This window comes from Bubalus kerabau, chromosome 5 (assembly GCF_029407905.1).
Source record: "Bubalus kerabau isolate K-KA32 ecotype Philippines breed swamp buffalo chromosome 5, PCC_UOA_SB_1v2, whole genome shotgun sequence".
NCBI lineage: Eukaryota > Metazoa > Chordata > Mammalia > Artiodactyla > Bovidae > Bubalus > Bubalus kerabau.
The window spans coordinates 94592870-94605715 of record NC_073628.1 but is presented as its reverse complement, the minus strand read 5'-3'; the positions used below and the strand labels follow the sequence as shown (position 1 = coordinate 94605715).

The 12846-nt window shown below is 40.2% G+C and overlaps 1 protein-coding gene across 6 annotated transcripts in view; it reads right to left on the bottom strand.

Annotated features, from left to right (window-relative positions):
- The window catches only part of DNM3 (dynamin 3), a 660520-nt gene that overhangs the window by 26183 nt on the left and 621491 nt on the right, over window positions 1-12846 (bottom strand). For all 6 annotated transcript variants that reach the window (XM_055582241.1, XM_055582242.1, XM_055582238.1 and 3 more), the window contains 2 exons: window positions 4438-4664; window positions 3390-3626 (listed from right to left, as the gene is read on the bottom strand). In XM_055582241.1, the coding sequence (XP_055438216.1) occupies window positions 3390-3626; window positions 4438-4664 (464 nt within the window). The remainder of the gene's footprint in view (window positions 1-3389; window positions 3627-4437; window positions 4665-12846) is intronic.

Below are 12846 nucleotides of genomic sequence, written 5' to 3'. Positions count from 1 at the left end.
AAAACTGAAGATCATAGCCTGCTAATGAAATTGTGAATTATCCAGAAGAAAACTAAGCTCAGGCACACAATGCATGGCAGAATCTTTTGCTGCTAAAAGTTCAGTGTTTGCCTTTGTAACATTAAAGCCCAACAGGGAGCTGGTGGGATACCCCTTGTGCTGTCTTGTCATATTATGAGTTTCTGGTTTCAGATAAAAGGGGAGAAAGGGCCCTTAAGAAAGCAAAGGACTGGGGAAAAAAATTAAATTTCCTTCTCGGAAAGCTAAGGGTTGGTTTTCTGAAGATGATGGATAATGGCATTTCAAGTTTTTTAGATTTTAATAGAGAAAATGGAGGCAAGTCATGGAGGGAAAAGAGAATACATAAATAAATAGGACAAGGTGAAGTTTCCACAAGAATTCCTTTAACTTTTTCTTTCTTTCTTTCTATCTCTGTCTCTCTTTCCTTTCCTCTCTCTTTCTTTTTTTGAAATCTTAAACCTCATTTCTGGCTTGCATTTGGTAGGATTCCCGCTCTGGCTTTTATTAAAAACAGACTTTATGTGGTCAGAATTCTCCATCTAAAGCTAAACTTTAATAGGCATAAGGATCCTGACAGAGTCTTTCTTGCTCTCTCTCAGGTGACCACCCCCCTGCCCCTCCAGGGATTTCCCTCCCAATGCGCAGAACTGGCGCTGAAACTCGAAGGCTCAGCAGAAAACAACTAACTTTCCTCTTTTACTCAGAACTCTCATTTCTGTTTTACATTTGAGACTCTTTGCAAGGCCAGATCAAATTAAGTCTGGCTCTAACTTGAGAATACTCTAAAAATTTTGAGTAACACAACTGTTGTCCTAGTGCAGATGACTGAAACCTAGAGGTTTCCCTCTCCAGCTCAGGCTCCGGAGGCTGATTCCTGCCGGCTACCCTCTGTGAGTGAGCTCAGAACTACCAAGGGCAACTCCACCTGGCTTAACAAATCAATTTAGCATTCAGCAGTATCTCTGAAAGGTATTGGCAAGCCAGCTTATCTGAAACAAAGAGGTGAAGCAGCCAAGCGAGCAGGCAAAGACATGCACTTTCATTCCTGAAGACAGGCATCCCCAGGTTGCTCTGGTTCCTTCTTATAGCTAAACAGACAAAATAGCTGACTTCAAGGCTCCTGTGTGGGACTCTAACAGCCCTCCCCCAATGGCCTCCATACGTTCTTGGCACAATGGCAGACCTTTTCCCAGTCAATTTTAAGTTTCCTAAAATAATAATTTAATTTTGCTTATAAGTGAGGCTCAGCGCTGACCTTTATGCTTGATTACATGGAAGGGACAGTCTTTTGAATGCTGCAGTACAGAAGTTCTCAAGGGGAGGGAGATTAACTCCCCCAAACCAGTGACAATGTCTGGAAACATTTTCAGTGGTGACAACTTGGTGAGTGCAACTGACATCCGGTGGGTAGAGGCCAGGATGCTGTTAAACGTCCTAAAATGCACAGCATGACCCACACAACAGAAACGTCAGTAGCGCTAAGGTGGAGAAATCCTGACGTTATGGTTAGGAGACTCGGCTCTGGAGTCAGACTGCTTGGTGTTGAAGCCCAACTCTGTTAGGGCCTGGTTGAGTGCCTTGGGCAAACAGCTTAACCTCTGCATCTAGTCTGTAAAATGGACAATCACCTAACTCGTGGGGTTGTTGTGAGCATTCAACAAAAATGTACCTGCAAAACTCTCAGGACAGCACCTAGGATACATTTTGGTGGTGGTGATTTAGTCACTAAGTTGTGTCTGACTCTTTTGTGACCCTACGGACTGTAACCCACTGGGCCCCTCCATGCATGGGATTTCCCAGGCAAGAATACTGGAGTGGGTTGCCATTTCCTTCTTCAGTGGGTCTTCTCAACCCAGGGATCGAACCTGGGCCTCCTGCATTTCAGGCATATTCTTTACTGACTGAGCCACCAGAGGCAGACACAACTAAAGCGACTGAGCACGCACGCACGCAAAGCAAACATTGAGAGCTCAATAAATATTATCATTTTTATTATTAATACTAGAATTAAGCTCAGTTCCAAGTAAATTATAAATCAAATTTTCTGAGGTTAGAGGAAAAAAAACTGGTTTGAGAGTACACATATCCTCTCTGATGGGGACCACAATGGTGATGGCAATAACATCCACCATGATTTACAGTTAATGAGACTCTTTCAAATATCCCATCTCATATGATTTGAGCAACAACCTTGTTGAGTCTTTATTTCATAGATGAGGAACTCATGGCTCAGTCTGAGTTTCCCAAGACCTATGGCAAATCAAATCTTCTGATTTCACTTCCCTTCTATTCCTCTACACCTCCCTTTGTTTAGTGGTTTAGGATACCCCTTCTTCTCTTCATTACACCCAACAGCCCTGAAGATTGAAATAAATGTAAGCACTGTAATCAGAGGGTGAGGTGACTCAGACTTCATGGGTGGGCAGAAAGCACTTCTCTTTTGACAGTACAAGCATAGTAAGGTTTTCCTTCATGGAGTATACAAATATTTTAATCCTCTGAATTGAACTTTGAAAAAACTTGCTTTCTCTATGGGCTATTTTCTTTCCTTTTTAAATTTCTGATGTTGAAAAAAAAAAACAAAACCCTAATTCCCTTTATTTTCAAAATCTCTAATTAATATATTGACTGTAAATGTATGAAGGTGAGACTATAGTTTCAACTATATGTGGTATACACGATTTCAAGTTTCAGTTATTTATTAGCTATTTTGTTTCACAATTAAGCCTAAAAATCTGCTTATAAATGCCAGAATGTATTATTCAAATGTACATTGTTCTGTTTTATTTATTGTCAGTGACCGCACACAGCAGTCATATGTCTGTGTTAAAAAACAATTGCAGATGAATCAGCCAGATTTTTACTCAGCCTACATTAAAGTTAGTTACATTGGGTTTAAGGGTCAAAGTTCGGAGGGCAGATGGATAATATTCCTTGAAGTCAGTGGTTTTATAGAATTCCTCTGGTAATAGAAGAGGCTAGGCCTTAGCTTGTGATGCTCTGGTGACCTAGGGAGCACACAGCTTGCAGCAAACCAGCCACTGGCTCTTTCATTTCAAAGTTCTCTGTCAAATTCTACAAATAGCTGCCAAAACGTCATTCATCTGGACCTAAGTTTCTGTGGTTCATTTAATTTGTGCCAGTAGAGAAAGGAGAGTGTAGTCCATATATTGGTTTCTAAATGGAGTCATGGGCTCAGCAATCTTCCTATGATTCCTCTCCCGGGGGAGGGGATACAGCAAACGTGTAGGACAGTATCTCTGCCCTTTTCTTTTCCAAATCAATTTTGTCTGTCACGCTATGAGAAGAGAACCCACGAGCATCCCACCCCCCGGCCCCCCTACTTCCGCCGCGTGCAGAACACTCACCTTGGGACGCTGGGAGGGGCCCTAGTGGGCCTAGACGGAACCTGCGGAGGCGCCCCGAACGAGTCACTGCTGTTGGGGAAAGGAGGTAATGGGCCCGGCCGGAATGGCACTGGCGGCGCCCCTGAGTGGGGTCCCGGGGAGGGAATGGCGGGTGCAGGTCCCCGGCCGGACGCGGGTCGTGGGAGAGGTGCGCTCAGCGTCGGCCTCCTCTGGGTGGTGGGGCTTGGAGGAGGGGACCTGGGGATACAGAGAGACATCAGTTTGCTCATCCTCCTTTCCATCAGAAGTCGTCCTTAAAAAATATGTTATAATTGACTATGTTTAAAAAAGTATTGTCTGACTAACTCAGATACACATTAGGGATATTATAAAAGGGTAAAAGGTGAAAGGAAGTTTCCTTCCCCACCCCTTCCTCTGTGGAGACAACCAGTATCTTTCCTGGGTATCCTTTTTATCTCTATTCTATATTATCTTCTTCTCTCTCTTTTTATGCAATTTTTATAATTTATAATTATGCACATATAATTTATATGTGCATAAGTTGCTTTTTTGTATACATTTTACAACTTAAATTTTTTTTAAGCTTCACATTAATTGGACTGTCTTCACTTCAGTACTTATTCTTTTTAATGGCTGTATAACATGCCATTGTCCAGGTATATTGTGCTTGTTTTTGAAAGGAGCTGAGACTATCTGACTCTCTCTCTCCCTCCTGAACTTAAATAATCCTTTTCCTCTTTTTGCTTTAGGTTCACATTGGACTTCCCTGCTGGCTCAGACGGTAAAGCGTCTGTCTACAATGCGGGAGACCTAGGTTCGATCCCTGGGTTGGGAAGATTCCCTGGAGAAGGAAATGGTAACCCACTTCAGTACTCTTGCCTAGAAAATCCCACGGACGGAGGAGCCTGGTGTCCATGGGGTTGCAAAGAGTCGGACACGACTGAGCAATTTCACTTCTTCTTCTTCATACTGGTTTAGGGAAGCACATTCAGAAAACGACTCTGGACAAGCTGGGAGGCCTCTGGCATTGGGGGCACCATCTTCCTACCTGCGGGAATGCTGGATCCAGGAGTCGTCCACAGGTGGTGGTGCGGGCGTGAACGTCGTGGCCGTGTTGATGTCGCCGATGACCACGAGGGCTTCTTTAAGGGCCTGGTACATTCGAAGCATCTCGTCCCGGCGCTGAGCCTGCTCCGCAGACTCCTCCATCAGGGTATTTTGGTCCTCTGAAGAATATAACTGTGCTAGGAGCTCGGAATTTATGAAATCTTTAACCTGTCAAGTCACCACAGAAAAGTGAAAAATGGAAATGAATGAGTGACTGAATGATAAACTGGTTTAGAGCCTGTGGACAAAGTCCACAAAAGTTCACTCTGGGAAAGGGGACCCATCATGCATGTTCACTCTTCTTTCTTCATTAGCCTCCCGATGCCAGTAACAGTTTTCCTGTTTGTCTTACGGCTGTTGATACTAAAGAAAAACAGGTAGTTGAAAAGAGGGCCAAACCACGCCATCATCAGAACAAGGCCTATTGGTCGTACAAGCATTTCTGCAGTGTTGTCTGTAGCTGCTTGGTTTATAGACAAGGGAAAGTGCCAGCAGGTAAGTGGTGGTATTTTCAATAGGAAACAATGATGTAGGGAAACTTAGGTAGTAACACAAGCTATGTATTCCTTGGTATTTCAGCCCTTTACCTATCTTTTACCAAAAATCCCTGGAATACTATTAAGACCCCAGGTTTCCATGTTGTCTCAAAAGTGGAATTAGTACCAGTAAGTAAATATGTATTAAATATAGAATCATATATAATTATGCAAGTTCATTTACAAAAACAGTGATACATTCTCTGGTTTCCAGAGCTTAACAGTGATGAAGACTGACATAAGGTTCCATAGTTAACCTTATATGACATAAAGTTTCATATAAGAAAACAAATTAAAATATGAACAATTCATGTGAGTCTTTGGCGAGGGGCATTTTGTGGCAGGATGAGAATGGAAAGGATGCGTTGTCACATAGCCTTGAGGGAGAGAGAATCAATAACTGTATTTCATCAAGTCTAAGACACGCCTGATTTTGAGACACACCACTCTTTTACGTGCCACTAAGAAAGGAAAACCACTGTCAACTAAACTACGACAGAATGCCAAGGTATCACTGAGTGTCACATGCATCCTCGTGTCAGAAATGTTAAATGTGGAAAAAAGTGAATGTGAGAATCAATGAAATCCAATGTGTCTTCACAAAGTATCTGATTTAATTCTCACTGCATATGTATGAAGCATGTATTATTATCCCAGTTTTACAGATCAAGGAACTGAATGAAGCTCAGAGAGGTTAAGTAACTTGCCCAAAGTCACACAACATTAAGTTGAACCCCACATCTTCAGACTTGTCTAGTGCTCTTTCCATGACCCCCTTGCCTCACTTTGAGTGACTAGAAAAGATAATTTACAGTTAAGCGTCAGGATTATAGTGTGGTACACAAGTATGTCACTTAACTTAAGCCTAGAAAAATAAACCAACTTGGATTTTTCAATGCCTCTGTTAAGAGAAAGTTAACACTTATCTAGAGTCACTAGATCTATGAAAGGCCAAAAGCGAGTATATTTAATTGTTACAAATTCAAGCAGACAACAGAACACTTATCAGATGCTCAAGATTCCTGGGTTGTAGTTAAATTTGTAACTCAGAAATGACAAGATTCTAAAACACATAACTTCACTATTTTTTAAAGGTATCAAACCATGTGAATAATTCTACTAATCAGATAATTCAGCTAAATCACAGCTCTGTTGTGAAATAAATAAAAACTGTTCTCTCTACATATTCTGTAAACCAGGAGTGATTTAAATGTAGAAGCAAGCTAATACATAAGATGTATCCAGGCAACTGTCTGGTGGAAGGGGAAGTTTATGTGTGATAGCTAGCTGTAGAAGGTAAATTTGGCCAGGTAACTTGGGGCCAGATGTGAAGGCCTTGAAAGCCAAGGAAAAGTATTTGAACTTTATCCACTTGGCAATGGGGAGCCATGGAAGGCTTTTAAAGCAAGTAAGCGAAATAATAAAAGAGAGTCTTAGGAAAGTCAATCTGGCTGTGATTGGAAAAGAATTTGCAAGAGTGGTAGTAGAGATAAAGAATTCTGTCAGAAGACCACTGCAGATTTATGGAATGATAAGGGTTTAATTTAGCAAGGTTGCTGTGGAATAGAAAATATGGACACAGATAAGTGATATTATAAAGGAAAAACCAGCTGGACCTGGTGCTGTTTGGATATGAGGGGCAAGGAAGAAAGGAACAAAGACCCTTGAAGCATTGAAGTTTGGTGAGTGGAAGTCAAGGAAAGTCAGGTTTAGAGAAAAGACAGTAAATTTGGCTTAAGAACTGTTCTCCTCCTTGAAGATTTATTTACTGCTAAACACACTTGCAGGTACCCAAGGAGTCATACACGTTTGCACAAATCTTCCACTGTGAGGTGTGTAAGTACTTGGAGAGATGGTGCAACTCCAAACTCAAAACCAGACAAGTTTCCTGGCATTGACCATCAGTTGGGTTAAGCTCTTTTGAAGCTTTACATCTTCCTGGAGTATCACTTAGAATCTATTAAACACAATTTAAAAGAAGGTCCTTCCAAGAATAGATTTAAAGCAGATCTGAATTAAGAAGCAACTGTCAAACAAACCACGAAATAAAATAATAAGAGCCTGCTTCGGCATTCTGATCAAAGATCTGCCTTGAATCAACTCTTCCACATCAAAAAGTTACACATTAAAACCTGCCTACTACCCAATAGATTTGGCAATGTCCTGAAATAATATGAATGATTTTTAGCATAAGAGAAAGTGGCAATATAGCACAGTGGTTAAGGGCATATTCTTTGGAATGAGACAGCTCAAAATTTGAGTCCTACAGGACTTCCCTGCTGGTCCAGTGGTTAAGACACCATGCTTCCAATGTAGGGGTACAGGTTCAATCACTGGTTGGGGAACTAAGATCTCACAAGCCACGTGTCACAGTCCAAAAATGAACTTGAGTCCTAGCTCTAACATTTATTGTTCTTGGACAAAAAACTTAACATTTTTGAGTTTCAGGTTCCTGATCTGCAAAATGAGGTTAAGGGTAGGAGCTGCCTCAAGAGTGGGTATAAGAAAAAAAAAAAAAAAGAGTTGGTGCAAAGATTCAGTGAAACAGTGAATATATATTGCCTAGCATGATGCCAGGGCTTCCCTGGTGGCCCAAATGGTAAAGAATCTGCTTGCAATGAGGGAGACCTGGTTTCGATCCCTTGATCAGGAAGATCCCTTGGAGAAGGGAATGGATACCTGCTCAAGTATTCTTGCCTGGAGAATTCCATGGACAGAGGAGCCTGGTAGGCTTGATGCCTAGCATTTAGGCAGTGCTCCATCAACAAAAGCTATCTTTTTATTGTATAAGGTCTAAATTGGGATTAGGTATGTAGAGATAGGCAGCTAGGGCAATAGTGCCAGCATCAAGTGACATAGTTCACGTAGAGCAAAGTTAACATTTACTTTGCACGTAAGAAAATTTAAAACTCTTCTCCTCCTGCTAGCCTCACTTTGTAATGCTATAACTGGAACAAAGGTAGGGGGGACTTTGGGGAGTTTCCAGACACTTCAGGGACTTTCTGAGCAGTTTGTATGTCAATGTTACAAATATTTAAATCAAGGATTCTACACACTTGGAGGCCAAGTGGATCCCTTTTAAATGATAGCATTGAGAAAATACCTTACAGAACATGACCTAAACTAATTATACTTGGATGTGAGATTTGAAAGAATCTTTACGGCTTTAATTATAACACCTTATAACCTATACATCTTTGTGAGGTTCACCAAAAAATTCTCACGCACAAAGCCTCATTCCAGTTCAAACTCCACAGGCTAGATAAACAGGCATTACTGCGCCATGTCGTTCTGCTCAGTGTAAAGGAATGTGAGGTCATTAAAAACGTTCCACATGTTTTCCTCTCTTTCTGACTTTAACCCTTCTCTAGCAACCTGCAGTATTTTTGAATCTTTAACTTTCTTCTTTGTCTTTATTACTAAAACCATTTAAAGCCTTCACAATTAGAAGAGATATTTATAGAATTTTCATACAATTCAGTTACTTAGAAGACCATTTCCTTAAAACCTTTTTGTTTCGAGACAGGAGGGGCCACAGAATGGCACAGTGATAAGTTTCATTCACATGAATATACCTATAAAAACTTAATTAAGAAGTTTAATTGTGTTCAGCTTTAGAGAGGGGCTTGGTTAGAATATATAGATTCCTTGGGATCTCACAATTATCTAATTTCTACTTAAGACTGCTTTCCATTTCCCAGGATTTCATTTTGGTAAAGACCAACCAAGTTTTCCTTTGAAAAGGAATATCCTTTGACTCACAAAGGTTGAGCAAAGAAGATGGGCAGAAAAAAGTACATACTGTATAATTCCAAAGTTCAAGTATAGGCAGAACTAATCTATGATGTAAAGCAGGAGAGTTACCTTTGGTGGTGAGTGATGGTGGGGGGTGGAGGGGAGCAAAAGTGGGGCTTGTGAGGCTTCTGGGTCTTAGTTGGGATCTGTTTCTTGAGCAGGATACAGAATTCTTGACTGGTGGAAATAAATTAGTGCTCTGGTATTTAAGATGTTCTTTCCCTTCAAATAATGAACATTTAAAATAACACTCTACTTCATACACATTAAAGTTACAATAAGTTGTGGAACTAGGGCACATGTTACTAATTTTCCACCAAAGGGCCAATGGCCAAGGAGAGTGAAAGTAGACCTCCAGGGGTCCAGGGGCACAGGCTCCAAGTGTGAAATGCCTCCAGGTTTCATATTTGGTTCTTAAAATGTTTCATAAAACTTTACATTCTATTTTGTATTAGCTGGGTTTGTTTGACTACAAGGAACAATGTTTTAAATTACTTACTAGTTAAGATTCAAAACATTGTTCCTCGTATTCAAACAAACCCTAATCAAATTTTCAAGTAAGATGAACCCTCTGGGAAGACAGCCTATGTATATGCTATGGGGATCAGAGCCCACCCCCCTGGTTTGAGAAGACTAACTTAGAATGTTCTGAACCTTGCCATATGCACTCTCTGGTGGTGGACTGGAGAGAATATCAGACCATGAATGAGAAGACGTGGAGGTGGATTTTAGTCATGATCCTGCCACCGCCAGCTGTGTGATCTTGGGCAAGTCACTTAGCCTCTTGGGGCCTCAACTTCTTCGTTTGAAACAGAAAAAAATCATGAGTACCCAACAGGTGGCTGTCCTATGGGTTCAAACACAGACTTATGTGCTGCTTTGCCACTGACACTTTTCAAATAAAGCTGGATTCACTTTCTTGATTCTCTAATCAAGAATTTCTGGTAGTGTAGCTCTTCTGAGCTAGAAGAAGAGGCCATCGAGATGTGCTTGCTATGCGGTGTTGTATGTGTGTTTTCTTTAAAGTCTCAAACAAAACTCTGTCGCTTTGCCTGTAGCCTGTCCGGAAAAACCGCCTGTCATAAACTTGCTATTTCTTTGTGCCGCTGTTACCTGGTATGTTTAAGCAATGAAACAGCTGCTGCATTTCAATAGACAAAGGCTTACAGTATGTCTAAGGCGAGGCATTTATTGCTGGCTTTAAACTTCTTAAACAATTCCATATGGAGACTTGAGTGGCAGAACACTTAATGTAAACTTTCAAAGGAAACTGCCCACCAAATTCTGAACTTTATGAAAGTTGGCTGAAACATATTCGTTTTCAGAAGGCAGAGTAGCCATTCCCATTTCAGAGAGGAAAGGCCACAGCCTGGCTTTCAATAGTGATAGTTAACAAATAGAGGACCCGGTTTTAGGCATTTATCGGTTCTGCAGGAACAACTAGCTTTTTCATCCACAACCATTTTTAGAAACAGTGGGGTTAAGTAGATGGAATTCAGAATGAGGAGTCAAAGTATTTAGTTTTCTTGTTACGATTTTAAGATTAATTCTCTCACTTGAAGATCTCTTCACTTTAAGTTTAAAAAAAAAAAATCAACACATATGTATGACACAGTGCTGGGTGTTCAGTGTGTTTCTGTTCCTTGTACTCAAAAGGGTGCTTTTGGAATGAACAAAAAGGGATCAGATGTTCTGCACCATAAGATGTCATGAGAATATATTTTTTTAAAAAGGGATTTGTATTTTTACATATACATAATTATACATATAAATTTATATTATACACACACATATATATAAAACTATATACTTTCATTTTTGTTTTTCAGTCATTAAGTCATGTCCAACTCTTTGCGACCCCATGGACTGTAGCACACCAGGCTCCATTGGGCTCTCCAGGCAAGAATATTGGAGTGGGTTGCCATTTCCTTCTCTAGGGGATCTTCCCAGACCAGGGATTGAACCTGCATTTCCTGCATTGGCATGTAGATTCTTTACCACTGAGCCACCAGGGAAGCTCTATATACTTTTACATATACGGTAAAAATGTGGGTAAAATAATATCCAAAGGAAAGCAATCATCCTAGATGTATAAAACTATTTTCTGGTAGATATAAAATATTATATTCAAACAAAGATAGCCATAATGTCATAAGAATCCAGCATTACATAATGTTTTTACTTTCTCCACATTCCTATCAATCTCTACCTCAAGGTTTGACCTTGGAGATCAAGTCTTAATTGAAGTCTTCTTTCTCATGACTCTTATGTGAGGTCTCCTTGAGGACAATTAGCAGAACTTCACTTCAATGGATAATACCTTTAGGTAGGGGTTTTGCCATCTCATAAAGCAAGTGAGTGGTGAGGGGTAAGAGCAATTATCCTCATGTTTCTTTGTGTGTGTGTGTTTCTTGAGAAGGTGAAAGTAGGATAGATCTGCAATCAGTTTTTTCCCCCCCTTTTGACTAATTTATGTCAAGCCACTCCTCACAGCTATAGACAGGAAGTGCTATTTCCTGTGCTGATGATTTAATATAGTGCAGAGCAGAGCAGCGTTTGAACTGATGGCAGCACTAATGACTCTCGGTAAAACAGTGAAAAGATAAATGATTCTTAATCAGGAAAATGTTTAAATAGGCAAGTGCCTGGATTCCACAGCAAAACAACCTGAACTCATTTAAGTGAAGTTAAGAGGGTAATTTGAAAAATACACAGACTATTTGTTTAGTACTTTATATTTTTCAAAATGGCATAGAGTCACATTTATTATGTTCTCTGACAATTCTGGGGGGCAGCTCAGGGTTCCTAGTGTAGTTTTAGAAGTGACTGACTTCAGTCTAGAGGGGCCAAATGATTTGCTTCAGGTCACACGGCAGGCCATTGACTAAGCTTAAGTATATAATTTATAGTTTCCAATACATTTCCAATACATTGCTTAATTACCTGCTGCTGATACTTCAAAGCATTCTGCTTACCTTGTTTGAATAAATGAAATGTGTATGAAAATAAAGTGAGTTAGAAACAAGATTGCTCATGTGACTGGGGTCTTCAAGTCAAGGAGCTCATACATCATGAACAACAAACTGTCAAACTTAGAATTTTGAAAGGAATCTTAATATATGGATAATGGTTATTTCAGTTCTTTAGTAGGCAGCCATATTAGTTTCTTACAACTATACTTTTCATTGTATTGATACTTCCATATATACTATCTTGGGGAACAAATAACTAATCCAGATACCTTTTTATGATTCATATTTTATATATGGAGGAAATAGAAAGACACAAAGGATTGTCTTAGGTTAAATCTAGACAGTGTATTAAAAAGCAGAAATATCACTTTCCAACAAAGGTCTGTATAGTCAAAGCTACTGTTTTTCCAGTAGTCATGTACTGATGTGAGAGCTGGACCATAAAAAGGGTGAGTGCTGAAGAACTGATGTTTTCGAACCGTGGTGCTGGAGAAGACTCTTGAGAGTTCCTTGGATAGCAAGATCAAACCAGTCAATCCTAAAGGATATCAACCCTGAATATTCATTGGAAGGACTGATGCTGAAACTGAAGCTCCAATACTTTGGCCACCTGATACGAACAGCCGAGTCATTGAAAAAGACTCTGATGATGGGAAAGATTGAGGGCAGAAAGAGAAGGGGGCAACAGGGGTTGAGAGAGTTGGATGGTATCATCGATTCAACAGACATAAGTAAGCAACCTCAGGGAGAGAGTGAAGGACAGGGAAGCCTGGTGTGCTGTAGTCCATGGGGTCACAAAGAGCAGGACATGACTGAGTGACTGAACAACAACAACAGAGTTTGTAACAGAACCAAGTATAGAATCCAGGTTTCTCCTGAATTCTAGGGTGGGGCTCTTTTGTACTTTACCATCTAATTTTTGTTACAAGCAAATGCTAATAATATATTATTGATTTAAATAAAAATGTGTCCTTAGAAGATAATAAGGAATAAAATTGGTGTTGCACTTTTCAAGAATCAGAAAAGCCTGCTATAAAACACCTCATT